Here is a 27,770-nt window from a genome sequence, read left to right as displayed (position 1 = left end):
CTCCCAACCAATCAGGATGAAGAAAAAACCATTCCGGCACAGCAATAGGCTGCCCCAAATTTAAATCTGAAACCACTGTAAAAGTCTGACTCACAGATGAACACTATACAGAAGCCTGATGATGGCACATGAGATTCTGCCGAAACATTGCTACAACTTTAAAAACACAACTACAATGACGTGGGAAAATACCCGAACAAAGCTGAATGCCATATATATGTATGTATATATATTTTCTAAAAATCTTCATTCCAAATTAAATAACATTCTTAAATAACATGTGATTTAGAATTCAGTACAGTTAATTACCTCAAATTATATGATTCAAATACCACTGCTTAATTTTTAGGTATACCATTCATGTACCAAAATGAAAACCTTTTTAAAGTCATCTCGTTGCCATTCTCTATTAGTACTGCAGTATCAGAATAAATCAATAAAGCCCAATAAAATATATTAAAGGGATAAGATAACACAGATTGCTGTAGGTAAGAGTAATCATAGAAAATTCAATCAAGATATGTGCAACATCATACCAAATCAAGTCAACAAGATATGTAAAACCATAGTATGCAAAATCAGGACACAACTCCTCCTTATAGAGGGCAAATAAAATAGGAAAATTTTAAGCAAGGGCTGTTGAGTGCATATTTATCATTGCAGGATAAAGGGACAGAGACTATGTTGTATCAACTGGAAGTGAAAGACAAGTCAAATCCTGACAGCACTAACCTGAGTTATAGTGTCTGAATTTTGCAGAAAAAAATTAAAGAAAGACTCATCTTCTAGGACAGGGGTGGGCAAACTTTTGGCTCGGGGGCCTCATTGACTTTTAAAATTTGACAGACGGGCCACCACCTGGTGTCGAAATGCCTGTCATTACAAGTCAAAATCAAATGAATGCAATCATTCAATCATTCACATCAAACCTTAATTCTGTACCAATCTTCGGCGGGCCAGATTAAAAAGACCAATGGGCCGGATGTGGCCCGCGGGCCGTAGTTTGCCCACCCCTGTTCTAGGAAGACAACAATAACCTTTAAATCAGAGGTCCTCCTCTGAGATGATAATATCCTTTAAATTTTGTAGATCATGAGTTGGTTGTATCTTCTCATTAAGTAATAATCAGCCTTCTTTTGAAGAAATACGTTTGAGAGTTGCCATCAACAAAATGAATATGGACTGAGAAGTGTGATATGTGCTGAAAAGCCTGAAGGTCATGGAACACTATTTCCAATATCTCTTGAATTATGATGGAAATTTTTGCTAAAATTTTACACCTTTTTAATCATTGTGATTTATCAATAAATCGTAATGCATTTCATAAAATCGTTTGGAGGTAATTTAGTTCAATTCCCTGTACCAACCCAGACAAATAGTTGTACAATCTTTTCTTGAAAATCTCCAGCAATAGAGTCTAAAGGTTGAATCATGGCAACTGAACCAATGAAAATGGTCAAAGGTTGCTGTGATTCAACCTTTAGATAACTTTGGCCTGGATGATTGAGTCTTCATTGACATACTCCAGCAATAGGGCAACCACAACTCTGATTGGCAAACTGTTCTATTGATTAATTGCTCTCACTGTCAGGATTTCCGGAAAAAATATTTTCTATAAACAAATTTCATTTTCTGGGAAACCAATCTTATGTGCTATTCAAATTTTGTAAATGCTTGGAATTGAAAACTATACCTTGAAGGATTCTACATCCATCTACTTTGAACTGAAAGAAAATCTGCTGGAATTATCAAGTTGACTGACTGTGTCACTCAGTTAATATTGACTCTTGGCAACTAGAGTTTCCAAACTGAACATTTCAAGCCTTCTAATAATATACGGTTCACCACTTTAATTGAGTCTATCTACCTTGCTGCTGGTCATTCTCTTCTTTTCTATCTTTTGACTTTCCCAACATTAGAGCTTTCTCTAGAGACATCTTCACATAAAACTTATTTATGTGTATCTTGAGTGAGAAATATGAGTTGATTTATTTAATGATCCATTTCTTCATTTTTTGCCTCTTTATGGTATCCTATCCCCCAGAAAATGAAATTTGTTTATAGAAAATATTTTTGGGGGAAATCCTGACAGTGAGAACAATTAATCAATAGAACAGTTTGCCAATCAGAGTTGTGGTTGCTCTATTGCTGGAGTACGTCAATGAAGACTCAAAGTTCAAAATATTTCCATTCCCATTTCTTCAAACTCAAATTTTTACTTTTGTAGAGTAACATCCATGATTCTGATCTTTGTACGAAGAGCTCTAATACCTCTTTTCCCATGTTCTATCCATACTACAATTTCATGATCTTTGTATGGAATCAGGGTTTTGCATGAGGACAATGAGAAGTTCTGGAATTCCCATTTTCTAAGCATATTTGGTTGGAATGAGTATCATCACAATTGAATGTCTTTCTATAATCAATAAGTACATGCTCTTTTCTAAATTCTTTGGCTTTTTAAGAGTGAATCAGTAATAAAGTCTTATATTCCTCAGACTTTTCTAAAACCATCTTGGATTTTGTATGTATGGCTCTAAACAGCATTGGATGATTATAAGTTTTATTTCGTTTGCATGCAAAGTTAAAGACATTGTACAATAGTTTACACACATAAGTCTCCTTTCTTTGGTACTGGTATACATCTCTTCTAATCTTGTAGCTACAAGTTGATCTCCAGATTTGCTGGCATAGCTTCCTTAGAAACTTGACAGATCTCCTTCTGTTACTTGCCATACATCTGTGGATTGTGTAGTTGTTGTAGTTTTATAACTTGATAAATGACATAGTGCTAATCTAACTTAATCTTTTAGACTTTAGAGGTTCTTGTACGTTTTCTTGTTTTTTCAAGTCTGTTTTTATTTCTAAAGTCTTTACAAATATATAACTGATTTTTATCTTTTCCAAACAGTTCACTGAAATTTTTTTATTAAGTTACTTCATGAATTTTTCTTTCTTGTTTTGCTTCTCCTTTCTTCTTAAAAGAGTTTGTTCTGAAATCCAGTTTCTTCTTTCTGTTTCTTGGTCTTTGGCAGTCTCTTTTCACATTCATCTTTCATAACTTCTTTGATGTCATTCTAAAGTTGCTTTGGTTCCCAATCAATGGCATTTAGGACTTCAAAGCAATTTCTAATGTTTTCCTTGAAAACTGAATATGCTCAAACTAGTTGCCTTTCTTCTCCCAATTTGTACATGAGTTGTTCCTGGTCTTCTACAGTCAGTCCTTGGTTATATCTTTGCTGTTATAATTAGAAACATAGAATATTGACAGCAGAAAAAGACCTAGTGGCCCATCAAGTCTGCCCTTTGAGTTATTCTAAAACATTTTTATTATTTTTATTTTTAAATTTTGCACATATGCTTATCCCAAGCATGTTTAAACTCAGTTACTGATAACTGGCTCATGATATCCACTGGAAATTAGTTCCATACTTCCACTATTCTTTTTGTGAAGTACTACTTTCTAACATTATTTTTGAACTTCCTTCCTGTCAGTCTGAGATTATGTCCCCGTGTTTTTGTTTTTTGCTTAATAATGAAAATACTGTGTTCTAAAACCTTGTTAAATGTTTCTATCATGTTCCCCCTTTCTCTTCTGTCCTGCAGGCTTTACATATTCAGTTCCTCCAATCTCCTTAATATGTTTTGTCTCAGACCTTGCACCATTTTTGTTGATCATCTCTGAACATACTTAGTCTCATCAATATTTTTAAGTGAGGTCTCCAGAAGTGAGCACAGTATTCCAAATTGGATCTGAATAAAGTCCTGTTTAGAGAAAGTAAAACCTCTTTTCCTGCTGCTGATCTTTCTAGTGATGCATCTCAGAAATTTGTTTGCCTTCACAGCTGCCTGGCCTCACAGTTTATTCATTTTGTAGTTATCTGCTATGACTCTAGAAATCCTTCTGTTATATCACAAACACATTGAACAGAACAGAACTGAGCCATTTGTGACTGATCTCTGTTCAGACGTACCCCATCACCATTGTACAATCGCACACTGGGATCTATTCCTGAGTCAGCTTCCTATCAATTGAACCATCCAGTGGCTACATCCTAGCCTATGCAACTTTTTTATGAGCTCATTATGTGAAACTGTACCAATGCTTTGCTAAAATCCAGATAAGGTACTTTATGTCCAGAATACTTCTTTGTCCAAAAAAAATGTGTGACATAGTTAAGATTAGCTTGATATGATTTACCCTCAGTAAAGCCATGCTGCTTTCAGGAGTGATTCTATTAATTTCACTCCTATGAATGTTAAGCAATGTTAATAATTGGATGTTAATAATGCCTATTATATCCAGCTCTAGCCCCCTTTTGTGGATGGTTGCAATATTAGCTATTTGCCATTTCTGAAGAACTTCATTTGTTAGAAAAGACCAGTTAAACAGATCATGTAATGGTCCAGTGAGAATACTTAGACGTTCCCTCAGAACTCTGGAATGAATATGTTTTGGACCCACTGCTTTATTAAGTTTTAAGCAGGCTAGCTCATCTGCTTTCCCCCATTTCTATAAACACTGGGGGGGGGGGAAACGTACACTGCTATGACTAATATAATCCCCCAACCTGTTTTAAAAGGTAAAGATAAAGATTCCCCTGCACATATGTGGTAGTTGTTCCCGATCTAGGGGCAGTGCTTATCTCCATTTCAAAGCCAAAGGGCAAGTACTGTCCAAAGATGTCTCTGTAGTCATGTGGCCGGCATGATTAAATGCCGAAAGTGCAAGGAACGTTGTTACCTTCCCACCAAAGGTGGTCCCTAGTTTTCTACTTGCATTTTTTACATGTTTTCAAACTGCTAGGTTGGCAGAAGCTGGGACAAATAACAGGAGCTCATTCCGTTATGTGGTGCCAGGGATTTGAATCGCCAAACTGCCGACCTTTCTGATTGACAAGTTCAGCATCTTAGCCACTGAGCCATCACGTCCCTGGTCAACTTGTTTCAGTTGTTAGCATTTATTTCTAAGAAGACTGAGCAGAAGTATTTGTTTAGATGTTTTGCTATAGCTAAAGCTCCCTTAACATAAGAACTGTTTGGATTTTTTTTTATTTTGGCAATTGCAGAGTTTCCCCCCCTTTCTTACTAGTGTACCTAAAAAAGATTTTATCCCCCTTTTACTAGATTTAGCCAGCTCCTCCTCTTTCTGTGCTTTAGCAGCCTAATAACTTGTTTGGCTTCTTTCTGCAGATTCTTATATATTTCTCTATCAGCTACATTTCCACTATTCTTATACAGCCAATCTTCAAATTACAACAGTTCATTTAGTGACCATTTAAAGTTACAATGACACAGACCATTTTTTATACTTATGACTATTGCAACATTTCCATGGTCACATGCTTTACATTCTGATGCTTGTCAACTGACTTATATTTATTACGGTGCAGTGGGGTCATGTGATAACCTTCTGCAACCTTCTGTCAAGCAAAGTCAATGAAAAAATCAGATTCACTTAACTGTGTTACTAATTTAATAACTGCAGTGATTCTCTTTAAAATGTGGCAAGAAAAGTCATAAAACAGGGCAAAACTCATTTAACAAATTTTGTACTTAGCAACATAAATTTTTAGCTCACTTGTGGTCATAAGTTGAGGACTACCTATATTTCCTATATGTTGGGGTTTTTTTCTCTTTTGCTATGCTACGTACTTCTGCTGAAAGTTGGTTTCTCTTTCTTTTGCTTTTAATAATATGCTTCATATACAGTAGAAACTAATTTCCTTCAAGAAGGCAGATTTTATCAGCATCCAGAGCACTTATTCTTGTTCCTATGCCACCCTTCAAGATACTATTCTATCTACTCCCCCATTTTGGTAAAGTTTGTCTGCTTGAAGTTTAAAACTTCAGTTTTAGTGCATGTTATATCAGTTTAGTTTAGCTGATCTGCAATGTCTTTTACACACTTTTTAGACCCCTTCCTCACAGACCACAACCCCTATCCAGATTAGTCATTCTCATCACACACAGTTAAACCTGAACTGAACTCTTCTATATTCTTTTAGCAATAATACAATCAGTATCATTTTTACATTCACCATAAGGCAATATGCATTTATACAAGTGCAGTTTTGATTGTTTGAAGGGAATGTAATTATGAAGAAATAATTGGAATGCAGACATTGTTAAGTGGGCTCTCTTTCGTTTTGGTTTCCTAAACCCTACAATCCAACTACATTTTCCTTTTTAATGTTTCCAACTTTATCATTTGGGTCTCCAGCCACAATGCACATTTTGCTTCAAACTTCTTTGAACTATAATTTGAATTAGATCATAAAATTCATGAAACTCCTTTTCTGATGCACAAGTAGTAAGTGTGCAAACTTCAATAATTGCCATATTAAAGGGTGGTTCACAATTCTGATAGTATAGATAGTCCTTGATTTACAACAGTTCATTTAGTGACCATTCAAAGTTGCAATGGCACTGAAAAAAAGTGACTTATGGTCATTTTCACACTGATGACTGTTGCAGCATCTCCATGGTCACCTGATCAAAATTCAGATGTTTGGCAATGGGTTCATATTTACCATGGTTGCAATGTCTGTGGTAATGTGATAACCTTTGTGACCTTCTGCCAAGCAAATGAGGAAGCCAGATTCACTTAACAACCTGTTGGTAATTTAACAACTGCAGAGAACAACTGTGGCAAGAAAGGTCATAAAATGGGCAAAACTCACTTAACAATTATTTCATTTAGCAACATAAATTTTGAGTTCAATTGTGATCATATGTTCAATTGTGATCATATGTCAAAAACTGCCTGCATGCAGTCATTAAGTACATGTAAACTTTTTTTTTTTTTTTTTGCCTTTTGATACTGCCCACGGGGTTTTCCCAGTTACAATGTATGGCTGTGAAAGTTGGACCATAAGGAGGCTAAGTGCCAAAGAATTGAGGCCTTTGAACTATAGTGCTGAAGAAGACTCCTACAAATCCCTTGATCAAACTGATCAAACTGATCAATCCTAGAGGTGATCAACCCCCACTGTTCTTTAGAAGGCCAGATTCTGAAGATGAAACTCAAATACTTTGGCACCTAATGGGTAGGAAGGACTCACTGGAGAAGAGCCTAATGCTGGGAACAACTGAGAGCAAAAGAAGAAGGGGATGACAGAGAATGAGGTGGCTGGATGGAGTCACTGAAGCAGTCGGCATGAGCTTAAATGGACTCCAGGGGGTGGCAGAGGATATAAAGGCCTGGAGAAACGTTGTCCATGGGATCACAGTGGGTTGGACACAACTTTGCAACTAACAACAACAAACAATATTTGTTCTTTTTAAACTATTTATAACTTTGAAAGGACCACCTTCCCTTCATTTTTGGTCTGATCTTCTGACTTTAAAAATTTATGACTAGTTTATTTCAATTTGCTGATACCTAATCAATGTGGAATTGATTCATTTCATATTGCACTCTATTGACACTTTCCATTTAAGGTTTTTACATTCATATTCCCTTGTAAATCTTGGTATTTTCATTTTTGTTTTCTTTTCTTTTTCTTTTTGCTGCACAGCATCCACAGAAAATATATATCATGGAGCCTTTAACCTAGCCATGTAATAAATACTATTAGTACTTTGAAAGATCCTCAGCTGCTCCTCAGTGGCATGGTGAATGCCACCTGACTTGAGGGGCTCTTGAACTGGCAATATATCTTCAATCATTTTGTATTTTCTATACATGTGGTTTTCTTGATAAAATGCAGGCATAAGTTACTAGTGCCTTCTATTACACAGTTTGAAAATAGTATTGTTTCAATTGATATTCTGCTTCCAAGATCTTCTTATATCACTACCACACAATATAGGTGCAAGCTTATTTTAGCATGGGAGTTGGAATTGCTTTCATACCTTTGGGATTATATATCTTTGGCATATATCACCAGGGTTCTTCTACCATTCTTCCCAGGAACAACCTCCTATCCCCTGTAATCAGGTAGCAATATTCACTCATCTAAACTTCAACCATGGCAAATTTATTTTTGAAAAGAAAACAAAAATATGCAAATAAATATTTATAGGCTAATTTTGAATTGTTCTTATGTCCTCATTGTTATTTTATACATTGGTTTTATATGTAATATAGACTGATAAACTAATTCCACTGATACGACATGCAATGATTTATTAGCAATCTCTTTAAGTTGTTTAAAAATAGAAAATTGGTCACATATATATTGGCATAAAACTTCACATTTGCAGTGGCATGTGAAGTCAGTATGAATTTGCCCCTGCAAGATAATTTGATGTGATTTTTTTTAAAAGAAAAGTTTAAGTAGAATAACTAATAATGGCAGCAAAAGAAATTAAACAAGATGAATGAGTATTGCTTTATATTTAGTGTTCTGCCAATTTAACTACGGTTCTTAAATTTATCATTTAATCACTTCTTATATTCCTTTTAAAGAGCGTTAAATGCTTAGGGATGGCACAACATATAATTAGGGGTTTTTTGTCTAAAAGTGAAAAAGAGTGATTTTTAAACATTAGTTTTAATTATAAGAAATCTGACATGCAGAAGAAAACAAATTTAGTAAGCACCTAGACAAGTGGTCTGATTACACTATCTAATTTGCAAACCTAATTCTCACCTTTATATAAAATAAAGGCACAGTTTTAAAAAGCAAATGATACATTTACACTGGTATAACTTGTATTTATCAAACAATGTTTTTCTCTGAAAATAAAGTTTCTTTATATTAAGGAGCTGGTCTTCTGGTCCCATTTTTTAAAAAAACTGTACATTGCTATATATTAAAACCAAGATTTTAGCTTTTTGAATATTTTCATTCAGTAACAATGTACCAGACCACTAAACACTTTTTTCTTTTACCAAAACCAGTAAAAAGCAGTGTATTATATATGGGCTGTATGGCATCTTAAACTTTATTGCATGTAAAAAAATACAACTTTTGCTTAGGTGTAATGGTTGCCTATTTACAGTGTATGCAGTAATTAAGGCATCAAACAGATCAAACAGATAATCAGAGTTGGAAGGGACCTTGTAGGTCATCTAGTCCAACCCCCCACCCAAGCGGGAGACCCTACACCATTTCTGACAAATGGCAGTCCAATCTCTTCTTGAAAGTCTCAAGTGATGGTGCTCCCACAACTTCCAAGGGCATCAGTCTAGAAACCCAGAGCTATGAGTTTTATTCCTGCCTTAGGCACAAAGCCAACTGGATGACCTTAGATTAGTAACTACATTTCAATCCTAAGAAGAAGGCAACAGAAAACCCTCTGAATTCTTGTTAAGAAAACTGCAGGGATTTGTAGCAAGAAATCACTGACTCAAAGGCACAACAATAACAAAAAGGTATATGCAGCATTATATGCAACAAGATCTTGTTGATGATCCAAGCTCTGTAAAGGACCTTGGAATACTCATCTCTAATGATCTAAGTGCTAGAGCCCACTGTAACTACATAGCCAAAAAGGCATTAAGAGTTGTTAACCTAATCCTACGTAGCTTTTTCTCTGGTAATATCACACTACTAACAAGAGCATACAAAACATTTGCTAGACCAATACTCAAATACAGCTCATCAGCCTGGAACCCACATTACATATCTGATATTAGCACAGTTGAGAAAGTCCAGAAATATTTCACAAGAAGAGTTCTCCACTCCTCTACTCATTGTAGAATACCTTATGCCACCAGACTTGAAATTCTAGACCTAGAAAACCTTGAATTACACTGTCTTCGGTCTGATCTAAGTATGGTATATAAAATCATACATTGCAATGTCCTACCTGTCAATGAATACTTCAGCTTCAACCATAAAAATACAAGAGCACATAATAGATACAAACTCAAGGTTAACCGCAGCAAACTTGATTGCAGGAAATATGACTTCAGCAACAGAGTGGTCAATGTCTGGAATACTCTACCTGACTCTGTGGTTTCTTCCCCAAACCCCAAAAACTTTAACCTTAGACTGTCTACTATTGACCTCACCCCTTTCCTAAGAGGTCTGTAAGGGGCGTGCATAAGCGCACCAATGTGCCTACTGTCCCTGTCCTGTTGTTTCTTTTATTTTTCTTATATGTACCCATTTCATGTATTCATAACTATGTATATACTTTTACCTATTATCTTGTAAGCGATTGACAAATAAAATAAAAAAAATTAAAATTAAAATATTTTAAAAATAATCATAAAAGGTTGCTTACAAACAGAAAGGGTTAAATGCATCCCTTTAATCATAGCAATCCTAAAGCCAAAGAAATTATAGAGGAGGTTCACAAGAAATATAATTCATAGTACATATAACATTTCTCCAAATGTTTTTTGGAGAATTTTTTTTTATTGATTGATTGCCAATCTCACAACAATGATTCTGGGATATATACAAGAAAGCTAAATACAATTAATAAATACCAAAACAATCAACATAGTTATTATTTTTAAAAAAATAACAACTAAAAAAGGAAGCCTTAGGAAAGCTTCAGAAAATCAAAAGTATGAAATATTGAGGGAAGAATATTCTATAGAGCAGGTGCCATAATAGAAAAGGTCTGTCAACTAAGGCTAAATGTAGCTCTCCAGCTAATAGAATTTATAGCATGCCTTCTGGATCTAGAGGAATGGGCAGATAGAATTGGGAGATCTCCTTCAGTTAGACCAGCGGTCGCCAACCGGTGGGCCACAGCCCACTGGTGGTCTGCAAGAAAATTTTGGTGGTCCGCAGAGAAATGTTCGCCCCAGAGCACCCCGCCAAAGTAATTAATCCAGGCTGCACAGAAACACAAAGCTGCACTGCCCACATGGTCCGCGGGAACCCTCCCTATCCACTCACTCCTTACCTGGCAAACTTACCTGCTAAGTTGCTATTTTTCTTTTTTCCAACCATCAGCTGTTCTGCTGCGCGAGGAGATTTAGATTAGCAAGAAAACACGAAATTGTCGGATTTCTTGCTTTTTAGCTAATCTTTAGATCTTCAGCTCTGCTTTTAAGCAGAGCCGAACCTCCCTTGGGACTGAAGGTTCTATTATTCAGTTTCAGACTCAGATAGCCGATGGCAGAAACACAGATCTATCGAAGTGAATCTGTGTTTCTGTGAGCAATTCAATCTGCCTCCCTGCTTTGCTTAATTTTGGGTAAAGTTGCTCTTTTTTTATAAAAAAAATTCAATATTTACGTACATGGTGTGTTGTGAATTAATTTTGTGAGTTTGCTTGCTAGCAAATTTTATGTGACAGGCTCAGGTAGCCGATCTCAAAGATCTTGGAATGAATCTATGATTCTGTGAGCAACTCAATCTGCCTGCCAGCTTTGCCTGATTTTGGGTAAAAGTTGCTCTTTTTCTATAAAAAATTCAATATTTATATAAATATTTATAATATTTACATACAAGCCATGCCCAGCCAGTCACATGACCACTAAGCCACACCCACAAATTAGGCCACATCCACAGAACCTGTTGTTAAGAAATTTGAATCCCATCCCTGCCTCTGTGTGTTTGTGTGTGTGTGTGAGAGAGAGAGAGACAGAGAGAGAGAGACAGAGAGAGGTTAGATCAGATCTCTCTCTCTCTCTCTCTCCCACCAACGTCAGCAAGCCACCATCAGTCAAAATTCATATTAGTGGTCCCCGGGATTTAAAATTATGAGTTTGGTGGTCCTTGAGGTCCAAAAGGTTGGCGACCCCTGAGTTAGACTAACCCAATGCTTTAAAGATTGATTTTAAAGATCAATGCGAGTTGTGTTGGTTGCTGGTGTGCTTCTGGGCCCTATTCAAGGTTTTGAATAGGCTTGGTTTTCATCTTAAGCTATCTCCCAGCCATTGTCACCTATTGGCATGCTTTCCCTTCCCATTTATCTCCACCCAAGCAATCTTCTTCTTTGGTTCTCACCCACAGGAGGGAATCACATAGTGATTTCAGAGGCACATAGTCACAAATTGAAATGTTTTTGATTGTTCTCTCATTCCTTTCTAGGGCTTATGGTGGGGGGAAGATAAGATGGGCTCCACAGTAGAAAAAGGTCCACAGCAGATTCCCACTTCGCTACCACTTTCCCACTCCTGGCCTAGACACTGCCTATACCCCAAAGCTCTAGACACCTATGAGCATAAATAAGTCAGAAGCAAAAAAGGTGCAAAGAAAAAATAAATAAACCTGTTGTGACTAGAGCTCAGAGGTGATATTCACCAGGTTCTGACCAGTTCTGGAGAACCGGTAGTGGAAATTTTGAGTTGTTCGGAGAACCGGCAAATACCACCTCTGACGGGAGATTTTACAGTATCCTTCCCCTGCCATGCCCACCAGGCCACACCCACAGAACCGGTAGTAAAAAAAAAATTGAATCCCACCACTGACAGAACTGTAGCCTACTGCAGGCTCTTGGACAAAGCTGGTGTGAACAATGCCAGAAGCAGCCTATGAAACAAATGAAGCTGGCACAGAAAGATTGCACTCAGTAGTCTATCCCTTAGCTCACTTCTCTAACCTCCAAATTTCCTAGAGCAGCTGACACAGGCCCTTAGGTATGGCGAACATTCCAGGTCCAAAGACATGGTTCATTTTCCACTCTTCCATCCATTCATCCTCCAGCCTGCTTTTTTGCAGCTGACATTGGGAGGTTTGGCAGCTTAGGTGAAACAATGCTTTTCTGGCCCGTTCTCCAACCTGTTAGAAGCAGTAGGCTTATTCCTACTGCTTCGAAGTCTCTTTAGGCACCCATAAGTTTGACAATGTAGCAAAACATTCCCATTTTCTAGCCTGCTGCTTTTGCTTCACAGCATCCTAATGTACCAGGCCCCACAGGCATGGCCCAGACTGTATTCCAGCTCCTTCAAATCCTTTGGCTCTGAACAGTCAAGGAGATTCAAACCCAGGTAAGTGCCTGTCAAACAACAATCCAATCATATTGGACACAAAAGAAAGATCTGGTTGTCAGTAACCATTTTTCTCTTTATGTTCATATTAAGTATATGAAATCATTTTAGAAAATAAAATAAATCGATTTTATCTAATATCAATGAATACTGAAATATTGCTCATTGAATCTTGGATATTTTATATTAATCTCTTTCCCATCTGTTTTCCAAGAACTATAATGTCTCTACATGTATTTAATCTGTGTTGAATAGTGGGAGATTGAAGAGATAGAGGCAGATATTCAACTTCAACCTTTTATTAAAACAAGTAAAACCCAGCTACTCTCCGTCCGACAGCTTGTCCTTCTATAGGGGCTGTCAATAGCCAATTGGCTTGAACTCCTTTTCCCTCCTAGATGGCAGAACTGAGTAAAGCCTATTTCTTTGGCTTTACTCCCTCATTGAGTATTCAATAATTGTTCTATATATCTGGTATAGAGAGTAGGCTCTTGATGAAGGTCTTGTTTAACTTCCAAACAAAATGCAGTAATATTTGAAAGCTATAAGTCTGAAAGGTAGCCGAATTTCCCTCAAAGCTTAACTGCTAACAATTCCAATATTAAGTCCATATATTTTTAAAATTTAATATGAATCCCATGAAACTCAACGAATGTTCTTAGAATCCATTTTTCTTCCATTGCAACACTTCAAATAATTTTATTTATTTCTCTTTGTATACATTTCTACATAAAAAAACATAAGAACTAAAGAACTGAAAGATATTTGTTTTATAGAAGTCAATCCATTTAAAATATTTATTTCAATCATAAAAATTTTGTTATCAGTTTTGAACAAATGAAAAATCAGGATTTTCCTTTACAATGTAGTATTTTATTCCTGTTACATTAAACTGTGAAAACTTAATTTTCAGACTTTTAATGCTCCCTCTTGAAGGAAAAACATTAATAATAAGATTTATAGTTCTCATTTATTCAATACTGTATGAAACTTTCTAATACATGCATAACATATAAAATACATCCAATTTGTAAAATCAAAACTTAGTCCAGATTCAGATGTTATTTATAGAGGCATACAAGATGGTGCATGCCTCATGAAAACACATTTTGAAGGATGTTTTTGCTAGTTACACTCTTGTACTTTAAAAGTACAAGATTAATGTCGCATCTCACAATAAAAAGTGGAATATATAAAACTCAGGAATTTCACAGAGAATGAAACATGTTTTGTTAGAGCCAATTAGTTTGCAAAATATGTGGGCATATTCCTAAAAGTGGTACTTATCCAAAGTATAATTATCATCACTTCGTAAAGTATATTTCTTAAATATTTCACTGCATGAACTTGGAAAACTGAAAATTCATATTTACTTAAAATGGGAAGGAGTCAATGAAAAACCCTGCTGTTAAATCTAAAGATTGTTTTTGAATCATTATATCTCTTCATAGCTCACTCTTAGCTAGTCATCTGGTTCCTTCATTATTGCCTGTGGCCGCCCTTTATTGGTTGGCAGCAAAGTCTTATCTGATTGTGAATTTGTGAGCAAACTGCCAAAATTTTGGTGGACCTACATGTAACTACAATAAATAGGAAGTATAGTCCTTTGGGTTCCATAAATTTAAAATAATGCAAGGATACTCATTTTGGTTTCTTTACTCATCTTTTCCCTCAAACTCTTTCTAAATCTAATTATCCTTTCCTTTTTGATAATTGTCCTTTACCAATAAAACTCAAAAGACTCCTTTTCTGCACTTAGTCATCTAAAGCCTGAATCTCTGTTTATATAATGTTTTCCCTATCGTTGTCAGTGGAAACACAATTCCCAATTCTTATCTTTTTTAAAAAAAATTATTAGAGCAGTCTTCTCTAATGATATATTGAATTAGAACGCCAAACATTTAGTCATGCTGATTGGGAATGACTCAACATACATGCATCATGCTTTGGAATTGTGCCTTAGGAAAACGATGATAAAGTATCTTCCTTCTAATGATGTCTTACTAGTGATGTAAGGCAACCATGGAGATAACCTTGAAGAAATTATTCAGAAATTGTTATTACAATAACATGCTGAAGAGCATGCTTTGAACTAAGAACTAGGTAATATATAAGAAAGAGGCACAAACTGATTCTTCGGAATATAAGAAAGAAAGAATGGAAACACAGTCCAGGTTGCAAAATTATGTTACAATAATCTATCTTAATAAGAATAGTCTTATTATGGAGTTTTCTTATGGAGTCTGAGGATGATCAGGAAACAAAGGGATGACACCGAAACACTGTCTGCCAGAATCCACTCTGTACATAACTCTGTGTAGTGAGGTTAATTTCATTAATCCTAAAGAGCATACATAAAGGAACTTTTTATATTATCTTAAGTTGTCAAAGGATATAATGTTCTATGAAAAAGAACTACTCTAAAATAGAGGCTTTGAATTTCAAACAATACGCCTGATTTAATAGCATTTTCTTGCTACATTAAACAGCTTATCAGTTTTTACTTTACTTTATTAAACACTAAACCATGGGCATTAACTAGGTATTGATTTAACTTTATAATAAAAGCTGACATCCTACCTCATCCAAAACTTTGTCTTTATTAATTCTTGTGTGGTTAAAGTCCATTAAAAGAATTATGAGAATATGTAAAGGAAGAATTAAAAATGAAAAGGGCATAGAAATGTATGTATTAACACGTCAGACTTCATACTACACACAGTAATAAACCTTGACATTCCAAATTTTGAATGCTGCACTCATCAAGCTTTATGGTAAAAGCTCCACAGACACAATATAGCTAGATATGTTGCTTTACTGCAATCAAAAAAGAAGTCATATATGATATACCTACTGCAGAAAATGAAGTCTCCCTCTCTCTTTCTTGTCTCTTTGTCTCTATCTCTGTGTCTATCTGTATGTTTTCCTGTTTGTCTGTCTCTTTCTCTCTCTCTCTCTCTACCTATCTATCATCTATCCTAAGTGATCAGATAAAGCAAATAATCACCTATTTTAGGCAGTAGCATATAGAATGTTGCTGAAGGCAAGATTATGACTTTAGTGACAATGACAAAGGCATAATTGATTTTGAATGGGAGGAGAATAGCCAATCACTCCAGAATTTTCATTACGAAAATCAAATAGAGAATAAATACAAAATGACAAAATGTTGATGGCCCCCTCAAGTCAGGTTGCACTGAACATCACCAGCACAAGATGGACTGACTACTAATGGTAGGTGTGAAATTACTAGATTAAAACCTTCAAAAGGTTTAGTTCCTGATTTGCCATACAAGAAAAGAAAAACTGAAGGTGCAAAGACAGAATTACATTAGGAATATGGACCATAAGGAGCATGAAGAGAGAAACTCAATACAATGAAAGATGAAATGAAATGACTACATATTGACATCTAATGCATCAGTAAATTGAAATGGACTGGGATTGCATATGCCACCAGCCAGCACTTGGAAGAACAGCCACAAAGACTTTGAAGAATATATTCAAATCTCAGATATGTATTTATCTAGACAAACATCATAGTATCCCTATAGCACTTTATAAACCAAAACCTGAATATCAAAGTGGCAGGATAGGAAGAGTACTGACATATCCGAACTTCGGTGTTTGAGAAAATTCTCAGAATATCAGGGATAGTCACTAAAATGAGTTAATGGATCACAAACAAATTTACCCAGAGTTTTCATTTGAGACACATGACAGGACTTAAAATATCTTAATTCAGACATATTATGCAAAGAGCTATCTGTCTAGAGAAGTTGTGGGACTCAGTTACAGTGATGATGTGTGCACGGTTGGAGGACCAGATTAGGGACAGATTGTCATGAAAAAATAAATGTGCTTCCTAAGAACTGACAATGATCTGACAGCATATAATCAATTAATCAATTTCCTCTATTGATTGAATCAAATCAAATCAAACTTCCTTCAGAAATCTATCAACAATATAAACAACAACTGAACTGTCAATTGCCTAGCCCACTAACTCATTGAGATACAATTAATTGGTTAATCCATAGGCTTTATTGGGAAAAATGTCACTAAAACAGGGGTCACCAACCTTTTGGACCACAGGGACCACTAAATTCATAATTTGAAATCCCACTGACCAATAATATGAATTCAGCTGCCACTTGCTAAAGCACCTGACCTTCCAGTGATGGGATCGGGTCCCTCAGGCATATAGCTTGGCAACCTGTTTCTGCAATCTTAAACACTCAAGGAGTCATTTGGGCCTGTTTCCCACAGAAAACAAAACACTGGGAGCCATACAACCTGGGTGGGAGTGGCCAACTCAACATCACTCACTCCCACCCAGTTACATGACCCACCACCACCACACCTACCCAGGTTTTGTAGCTCCCAGTGTTTTCTTTTCTATGGGAAATAGGTCTGTGTTACTCTCTCCCTCCCTCTCCCTCTTCTGATTCAGCCAAAGTTTCCAAAAGCAAACACAGATAAACTCCAAAACTGAAATGTTCACGGCTTTATTCCACAAATAACCCTCTTTGTAGATAACAGATGGCTTGCAGCCAATTACTCCAATAAATCAGAGCCTGTAATCATCACACTAACTCCTTCAAACTTTTGCCTTTGCATGTGAAACCAGGCTTATATTCCCTAGAGGGAGGGGCCATTAATTAGCATTCTTACTCCCAAGTCACCTGTGCTGCTCTTCCATGAATCATCCTGCTCTCACTCAAACCCAGCACAGGCTCCTCAGGAACATCCTCCTGATTGCCAACACCCATTGCTTCTGCCCGCCTGCGCCACCACCACCCCTTGCTGCAACAGCACCATTACCTCATTCTGGCCATGAGGGCTGTGCTACTCCTTGCATGTTGCACTACCTACAAAGTTGCAAGTTGCACATACCACCCTATATGGCTGAAATTTCCAGCCCCACCATGAGCTGCCTGGCTGATCTCATATTCCAGAGCTCTAGTCATAGCACTGCCCATTGGTCATCCTGGAGCAGCTTGTCCACCCGGGTGTACTGCGGACCACCAAAATTTTCTCGCAGACCACCAGTGGTGTGCAGACCACCGAATGGTGACCTCTGCACTAAAGCATCCCAACTTGAATTAAAATTTAGTTTTTCTGGAAGAAAGCCTTATGAGATTTTCTGCCTCAGTTGCTCAAATGTATTATTTGTTGTTTTATGTTAAGTAACAAAACAACTTCAATGAAAGGCGTGTTTCAGCACCATGACTAACCCTCTGCTGCTTTTTTTTGCAATTGCCATGAGTGGAAATGTAGGCAGTGATGCCATCTACTTAAGTATCTCTCTTCTACGTGGGTAATTTAGATGAACTAAACTTGAACTAAAGTATCTATATCACTGAGAAACAGCTGCATATACCGTGTTTCTCATATAATAAGGCTGGGTCTTATTTTATTTTGAGCCCCGAAAAAATGGCTAGGCCATCTTTTCAGGGGTGACTTAATTCCCCCCCTTGCATCTTCGGGCGGGCGGTGACGGCTTGGATGTTGACCTCGGCGTTGGTGGGGCACTTCGTATCGGGGTCAACGCAGGCAGCACCATATCCGGGTGTTGTGATTCCGGCATCTGCTACAGGTTTTTTGAATGACAGCTCCAGCGAGGAGGACTTATATGAATCAGCAAGTTCTAACGATGAGGAGGAGATGAATGCATTTGATTTGCAAGATCGGCTTGAACCTTCAAACTCCTCCACCCTTCAATTAGGTGGTCAGCCGGGAACGGGTGATAATGAGGAACCAATGATATCTTCAGGTGAAGAAGATGATAATTTGGATGATTGCTGGGTAGATGTCAGGACAAGACGTCTCCTGACAAGGAGGAACCAACGAGGATACAGTAGGAGAGCAGACCAGCAATTAGACTAATTAGTTACTCTATAAAGGGAGAGATATGACTTTGCACTTTGTCCGGAACAAAGTGTCTATTTGCAAGGAGAACTGAAGAGCACAGTTTGGAGGATTTTGATCTGAAATATCTTGTTGGGATTTGGATTTAATTCGTTGGAACTTCTACTTATTGGAATTATTTTGTGAAAGATTTTGATCTGAAGAATCTTGTTGAGTCTTGGATTTAGTTCGTTGGAACTTTTACTTATTGGAGCTATCTGTGAAAATTCCTGTTTGCTGCCTTTCTTTACAAGGACTGTTGCTTTCAGCCTTATCTGTTTACTTTAAAAGGTGGAACATAACATTTTCCTGTTTGCTGCCTTTCTTTACAAGGACTGCTGCTTTCAGCCTTAACTGTTTATTTTAGAAGGTGGGACATAACATTTTTGTTCCGGACCCAACAGACCATCTTTGCAACGATGGATTCAACTCAAATGCAACAATTGGTGGAGCAGCAACAGATGCAAATAAATCAATTACTTCAGAGCAACGTATCCCTTCAAAATCAGGTAACACAATTATTATCGCTCGCTGCCAATTCTCAAACTGTTTCAGCTGCAGCTGGAGTTCCCCTGCACCCCTGTGAGAAAAATTCGATAGCTATGCCAGATAAATTTTCTGGGCAAACGGACATGTTTTCAACATTTTTGGGTCAGTGCCAATTGTATTTTTCTGTGAGGCCGGAGGATTTTCCAACCGATCGAGTTAAAATTGGCTTTATTATTAGTTTGTTAACCGGGCAGGCTGCCAAATGGGCTACTCCCTTATTAGTACAAGATAGTCCATTACTGGACGATTTCAGGGGTTTATTCAACAGATGAACGTTATGTTTGAGAATCCAATTAAATCTCAAACTGTGGACAGAAAATTGAGGGATATTATTCAAGGTAAACACTCATTGCAAGAATACGTTGCAGAATTTCGCTTGTTGTGTATGGACTCCACCTGGAATGAACCAGCTCACATGGCAGCATTCCAAGAGGGTTTGTCCGACATTATCAAGGATGAACTAATTCATGCAGAGCGTGCTTCAACTTTGGACACATTGATTACTCAATGCTTACGTATTGAAGCTCGCCTACAACATCGTGGGTGTAAACGGACCGTTGCAGAGCCACCTGTGTTTCCTCGCTCACGCACCCCGTCTATGAGGGTTTTCCAATCCAGAATTCCAGCAGAGGAGCCGATGGAGATAGGCGCACTCCGCCTCGCTTAACAGTTCAGGAACGATCGAGAAGATTTCAGGAAGGTTTGTGCCTTTATTGCGGGGTTCGGGACATTTTGCAAATTCCTGCACTCGGAAGGGGACTCGTGGACCTGTATCAAAACCCATTGCTGGTCCGTCGGGAAACGGGTAGGCCCGACCTCAGGGAAACCCTAGGTCGGGCACAGTATTCACTTTCATCTCAAATTGCTGAAGTTAATTCTGGCCCTCCTCGACATTTACTTTTGGACACTCGCATATTCTTGCAATCTCGGAAGGAGGGAATCCTGCCGTGGCACTGGTGGATTCAGGGGCTACGACTAGCTTTATGGATTATGATTTTGTAAAACATTTCAAAGTTCCTTTAGTGCCTGTGAATCCCCCCATGCAGGTGGAAACCGTAGATGGGCGCGAACTCAAGTCGGGACCTATTCGCTTTGCCACCCAACCACTGCGTATGCGTATTGGGGATCACGAGGAGGCGATAAGTTTTTATATCACTTCGAACCTCCATCTTCCTTTGGTGCTCGGAGTATCCTGGCTGCGTCTACACGATCCGTTGGTGGCTTGGGCGCAGAACGCTGTTTCTTTTCCAAGCCTGCAATGTGTGGACCACCTGAGACATGTCTGCGCAGGCCAACATATTGTCGCTTCTGCTGCCTCGATTCCTTCAGAGCTGTCGGATTTCCCGATGTTTTCAGTGAACAGGAGGCAGATCAATTACCACCACATCGTGTTTACGACTGTCCCGTGGATTTGATACCGGACGCCCATTACCAAAGGGGAGGTTGTATTCTTTGTCTGAGCCTGAACTAGTTGCACTTCGAGAATTTTTGAATAAAAATCTAGCTCGGGATTTATTCGACCTTCGTCATCCCCTCTTTCAGCACCCGTTCTCTTTGTCAAGAAGAAGTCGGGAGAACTTCGTCTTTGTTGTGACTATAGACGCTTAAATGCTATCACTGTGAGAAATAGCTATCCTTTACCGCTCATCTCCGAATTGTTGGAGCGGTTACGGGAAGCTACAATTTTCACGAAACTTGACTTACGTGGAGCTTACAATTTGGTTCGGATGCGTAAGGGAGACGAGTGGAAGACGGCTTTTGGCACTCGTTATGGTCATTTCGAGTACACCGTTATGCCATTTGGTTTGACCAACGCTCCTGCTGTATTTCAACATTTAATGAACGATATCTTTCGAGACATATTGGATAAGTTTGTTGTCATATATTTGGACGACATTTTGATTTATTCAAAATCTAAAGAGCAACATCTTCAGCAGGTGCGTCAAGTGCTTCAGCGTCTTCGGGAACATAAACTTTATGCTAAATTAGAAAAATGTTTCTTTTTTCAGTCGTCTCATCGAATTCTTGGGACACATTATTTCTCCTGTGGGCATTGCTATGGACCCCAAAAAGGTTGAGGCGTTGTGTAGTTGGGAAGCTCCTCGTCGGGTTAAAGATGTGCAACGACTTTTAGGATTTGCCAACTATTATCGGACTTTCATTCCAGGTTTTGCGAAGATAATGGATCCCATAACCCAGCTTCTTTGTAAGAAGGTTCCATTTGTGTGGGGGCCTCCACAACAACAGGCTTTTGACACTTTGAAAAAGCATTTATAACTGAACCCATATTGAAGCATCCTGATCCGGATCGCCCATTTGTGGTCGAGACAGATGCTTCTAATGTCGCTATCGGAGCAGTGCTGTTACAAGCTTCGGAGGATGGCGCTCTTTTGTTTCCTTGTGCTTATTATTCTAGGAAGCTTACAGCTTCGGAACGCAACTATACCATTTGGGAAAAAGAGTTGTTAGCTATTAAGGTTGCTTTTGAGACTTGGAGACATCATTTGGAGGGAGCTCGACACAAGGTGGAGGTTCGGACAGATCATAGGAACCTGGAACATTTGACCACGGCTAGGAAATTGAATCAAAGGCAGATTCGTTGGTCGTTATTTTTGCCAGATTTAATTTCTCGGTTACTTACGCTCCAAGTGGTCAGAACCGGAGGGCGGATGCATTATCTCGGAAACCGGAGTATACTTGTGCCGAAGATCCTCTTCCTTTACGGACAGTGTTACCACCGAATCTCTAGCCGTACTGCAGGAACCGGTGGATTTACGGGCCCAACTACGAGAGGCGCAACGTTTGGATGCGTGGGACGCAGCAGAGACGGGAGGACATTGGCCCAACTTCTCCATGGTCTTTTGAAGACGATCTGCTTCGATATCGGGGTTTATTATATGTGCCTACCAGACCGTTGAGGGCTCTCATCATGACACAATGTCATGATAACCCAGCCGCTGGTCATTTTGGATTACACAAGACCTTGCATTTGGTCACTCGGACTTTTTGGTGGCCTCGAGTTCGTCATGATGTGTCTTCTTCACGTCGCTTCTTTGCGTTCAATGTAGGCAAGCGAAAGCAGCATCCGGTGCACCTCCTGGACTTTTGCAACCCTTGCCGACTCCAAGTAGACCATGGGGAGCGATCTCTATGGACTTTCTGACACATTTACCGTCTTCATCGGGGTTCACAACAGTGCTTGTGGTAGTGGATATGTTGACTAAAATGGCCCATTTCATTCCCTGTCGGAAATTACCATCGTCCCGCACTACGGCTCAGTTATTTTTGCAACATATCTTCCGTCTACATGGACTGCCTGATAGAGTGGTTTCTGATCGTGGGGTCCAGTTTACGGCAGAATTTTGGAAACAGTTAATGGCGGCTTTGCAAGTGAAAGTATGTTTAGCGTCAGCGCACCATCCGGAAACTGATGGCGGGACGGAGAAGGTGATTGGGATTCTTACTCAATATTTGAGATGTTTTGTTAATTTGCGACAAAACGATTGGGTGAAATACCTCCGTTAGCAGAATTCGCGTTTAACAACTCGCAGCATACCTCCACCCGTGTCACGCCATTTTTGCAAATATGGGTTATCATCCGCGTTTCTTCCCATTAACTATGATGGATTCCCCGGTTCCTGAGACCCGAGAGTTTTTGGAAGAACTACACGCAGTTCGCCGTCTACTGATACAACAATTGAACAAGGCAAAAGAAGATTATAAGCGGTTTGCAGATCGGTCCCGTCGAGATACACCTCCGTTAGTTGTGGGTGATAAAGTGTGGCTATCTACAAAACATCTGAAGGTCGATCGCCCTATTAGAAAACTTGATCATCATTTACAAGGACTGCTGCTTTCAGCCTTAACTGTTTATTTTAGAAGGTGGGACATAACATCCGGGTGTGCAACAAAAGTACTTCCTAACGGCAAACTCCCCCACCATTCCCCCCATTTCGCATGTTTTAATATAGGCCTTAATTTGGGGGAGGGGCTTAATTTCATTTCATGCCTATAAAACATGCTGGGACTTCCTATTGGGGGAGGCCGTATTGTTGGAGAAACAGGGTAGTAGTATCCATACTGCTTACTGAACTCTTGGATATTAGATTCCCTAGATGAAATAATAATTAATTGTATTTTCCAATAATTTCTAAAGAGCAGGTGACAACATTCAAACTAGTTTTTCATTCTCAACATACGTGATTATATTAATTTTCCTCAGAAATGTAATGAAGATTTTTGTCCAAGTATTTCTGTCTCATTCATTAATTATTGAGGAATAGTAATGCTAGTACAAAACAAAAAACAAAAAGGCAAGCAATCACGCTTCTTCTTACAATCACATTTTTGGTACTTTCATTTGATAGAGGCCTCTTCATTAATGCTATCACTCATCTCTAAGAGCTCTAGTTTGCTAAAAATATAAGACAGAGCATGAATCCTAATATAAGCTGAGAAATCTTATGTAATTTTTCCACAGAAAGCTTGAATATCTTAGAAATAATAAATGTTTTTCTAAATGAATGTCTCAAGCTAAATGATTTCAGTGTTAATTATAAAACTATATTCTTTGACCAGAACTCTAAAGCAAAGTTCAAAGTTATCCCAATTAGAAATAAAAGAAAACTGTGTATATGTTTGTTTCAATAGAACATATTCTCAAATATAAATATGTATAATGTCTATATGAGCCATTTTGATAATCATATTCATTAGTTCAGAGTGTATCCTATTATAGTTTAGAAAAATATGGTAGAGAAGTTTCCTATCCTTTCACTGTCAGCAATGTGTCTCACTCATTATTTTGAATCATCTTTTGGGACCCCTCCTATTTTTGTTTCATGAATATAAACTCAATCTAATGAAATAATATTTATTACTCTGAAGTAAATTTAGTTTATAAATTTGAGACATTAGAAGACATCTATATAGTTCTACTCTCAGAATAACAGTTGCAACTAACTCCTTAATGTAATGGAGATGCATTTCTATTTTGTTCTGTGACTCAATTGTGTTTTCTTATTGTGAAAAGAGTATTACAGAGGTAGGAAAGAATATGTGTAACTCTTCCTAGGCAGTAGATTACTATATTTCATTAGCATTCAGCAATTTTGCATTGGCAAAATATTAGCAATAACATCAGATCATAAGTAAATGGAGAGCTCAAGCAGGCTCCACAAGTCCTCATACTTGTCAAGGATGACATTACCTCAATTTTTGCATCTTGAATATTTATTTGTGGTCATAGCAGTATAGAAGCAAAGAACATTGAACAGCTCAGTACCATAAATTATTTTATAAGAGCTTGGACACTGAGACTTGCATTGAAGGACTGCAGTCTTCATAAAACCATAACCATAAATCCTTGTCATATATTTTCCCAAACTGAAGTGTAAAATGGAAATGAGTTTAATTTTGCAAACATCCTAATGCAAAGGCATGAAAAACAACTTGACTGAATAATGCTATTTCTAAAAATGCAAACTATGATAGAATCAAAACAAAACTTTTATTTGCATAATTATGATACATGTTTAAAAAAGCATAAGCAAATCAAATGGATTATCATACAAGCAGAGCATTTCAAAAATATTTTTAAAAGTAGTGGATATGCTATAATTTCATGGGGCTTCTTGGGGACAATATGCTGCATAAACGTCAGAATACCATAGTGCTGGGAGAAATAGAGAAATCTGCTCCCATGACTAAAGAAAGAGCAGAGACATTAATTAAAATCTTTGGATTAAATTCTGAGCCATAAAGGGCAAGTTTTTACAAGCTATTGAAATGTGCATGTTCAAGCTCAGAAAGCATTATGTGTTACAGCAAGAAAAACATGGAGGAGCTGACAGATGGGTTGTGATTTGCCATGGTACAATCATTCAACACAACACGTAAGCATATTGTAACAGAGAATATTTAGTATTACAAAATAAGATGTTTAGGTTTAATCAGTTTTTCCTAAAAAGAGGTGCCAGAGGAACTTTTACATGGCTACTGCTGAGTATTTTTCTGGGTTTTTTTTTTTTTTTTTGTACTGTAGGGTGCCTAGGATCTGAGGGTTGGGCTTGGTATCTATATAAACTCTATAAATGAATAAATATCATTCAAAAGATAATGATAACTTATTCAAATTTATGAAAATGTTAATAATATTAATGCTTAAAGTTCTTCTTATTTATCTGAATGTCTTACAGAAAATATTAAACCCAACTATTCCATGAGACAGAGCTTGAGAAATCATATCCTGTTATCTCACAAACTAGCCTTCTCTAACCTGGCAAACCAAATTAAATTTATTAAGCTACATACTTGTAATATTGAAAATTGTGCTCATATTACAAAGCCCACATTTCCAAAAGCAAACTCAAAAGAAAATATTTATATTGTAAATATGCAAAGATTGATTAAATCAAAACAGAAATAAAAGTGACAGGAGTACTGGTGGGGCATAATGAAAAGCGTCATGATAATATGAATTTATTTTTGTGACAAAAATCACAATTTTCTTTATCTGGCATAGATCATTGCTACTTTAAAATAATTCATTCCATTCATATAAAGAAAAAAAGGGGGGGCAGAATAGGTTCTCACCTGCTATTGAACTTCTCTGGATGTTTTTCTCGCATAATGTGAAATCTGTGAGCAATTGAAGCATCCTAAAAGAAATTTTACAAATAAAATATTATTGTGGATGCATTGCAAAATACAAAATATTTTTTTAACAAAGCTATTCACTAAATATGGAAAATACTCCCTGGACATTATTTATTATTTTGAGATTTTGTACCATTTCTCCAATAATGAAATTTTTGTTTTTATATTGTGGTTTTACTTTATTTTTGTATGCCACCCTGGATTTATATCTACTTCTGGGTGGATATAAATATGAGGTGTGTGTGTGTGTATGTGTGTGCATTTTAATGTAGCTCTTAAAATAAATATTGGTAAATTATTGTATAGTGTCATTAAAACACAATATGCAATATTTAAGTATTAAAAAAAATTAACCAAATTCAAAACTTATACAAAATGGCAAAACAAGAAAGAATGATAAGACTGTGTCATAAATCACATAAATATATGAAAGGATCCAGAAAAAAAAGAGAATATCATTTATTAAATATGTTCTCCTCAATTTGATTCAACATGCAAAAAATTATTTAGAACTAAATTAGTGTTGCTCATGCAGTGTTCATATCTCTTTAGTCTGATTAGGGTTTGCATGAAAGGCAATTCATTCTTTCCATGTTTGTCTCCTCTTCTGTCATCTTGGTTTTTTTTTCAGTTCTTTGGCTAGCTTTCCTGACAATTCTCACATGTACAACCAAACAAGAATGTCGACAATGTCATCCAGAAGCAAACAGCAGATAATATATGAAGTCACAATGCTGAGAAACTTGGTCTCTCATGGATGATAAGGAAATTAAACTCTGCTTGGTCCTTCAAAGAATTTCCTGACTATCTTGTGGGCAACTTTTTCTTTGAAGTGGTAGTGAAAGATATGAGAGAATCAAGTCTTTAATCTCTTGATTTATTATCACTTAGTAGAGAAGAACTAAATAAAGGAAATGAAATAGTAGATACATCTTGTTTTAAGGTCTCTTTCATGGATGCTTTTTATCAAGTGGGATCCACTCTACGACTGCCTTAGTCCACCTGCCATCAATTCTTCTTGCCAGAAGAAATGTTATCAACCCATTTCCATTTAAATTTTTTTATACTCTTGTTCTTGAATCCATGTATCTTTCCATGGCTCTTTGCTGAAAATTCTAGGTATTTTCAGTCTTCGTTTAATAATTTAACTATTACAAAATATAAACCTTATAGTTATATGTCTTCTGTTTCTTGCCCGTCTAAATAGTATTTTCTTTTGTATCTACTACATGAATACTTCTGAACCTGTGGAAGGCAGGAATAGTCAGATTACATTGACACAGGATTAGGTATGCTTAATGAATAGACACTGATTTGAGGGAGTTATTTTCTTGGAAAAGAACTGTATAAAACCATAACATATCAAGACAGCAATATATGTCTAGGAGTATACACTTCCAACTTATAACAAACTACCTTTGCACTATGTTTCAAGTTGCTCTTATAAAAAGCAAGAAGCGCATATATATTTTAATAAGCAAGGTGAGAAGCTCTTCTCGGAGTCAAATTTAAAAACCTCTGCACCAATTTCTGTGAAATGTGTTCTGATTCATTCCTTTAACATGCTTTAACTTATCTGCAACATTTATACGGATCTGATTAAACATTTTTAAAAAGTTATAGTTTCAATTGAATTTTTATATTGCTCCCATGTTAGCAAATGGGAGACTATTTTTCTGATTCATATTCCAGAATCAAGTACAAGTCTGAATGGCCTCCCAACAAATCAAAAATAATACCCGCATACTGTGATTATTAATTTCACTTCTTAAAATGTGATACGGTAAAAAGAGGACAAAAAAGCTGTTAA

The 27,770-nt window shown here is 37.1% G+C and overlaps 1 protein-coding gene across 3 annotated transcripts in view; it reads right to left on the bottom strand.

Annotated features, from left to right (window-relative positions):
- DGKB (diacylglycerol kinase beta) overlaps positions 1-27,770 on the bottom strand; it is a 306,279-nt gene that overhangs the window by 123,817 nt on the left and 154,692 nt on the right. For all 3 annotated transcript variants that reach the window (XM_026677800.2, XM_026677801.2, XM_087946837.1), the window contains one exon: positions 25,898-25,962. In XM_026677800.2, the coding sequence (XP_026533585.1) occupies positions 25,898-25,962 (65 nt within the window). The remainder of the gene's footprint in view (positions 1-25,897; positions 25,963-27,770) is intronic.

Source organism: Notechis scutatus, chromosome Z (genome assembly GCF_049901735.1).
Source record: "Notechis scutatus isolate UNSWTSFEM ecotype Mainland chromosome Z, rNotScu1.2, whole genome shotgun sequence".
NCBI classification, from domain to species: domain Eukaryota; kingdom Metazoa; phylum Chordata; class Lepidosauria; order Squamata; family Elapidae; genus Notechis; species Notechis scutatus.
Note: the sequence above shows the minus strand (reverse complement) of the source record. Positions and strands in the feature narration are given on the sequence as shown.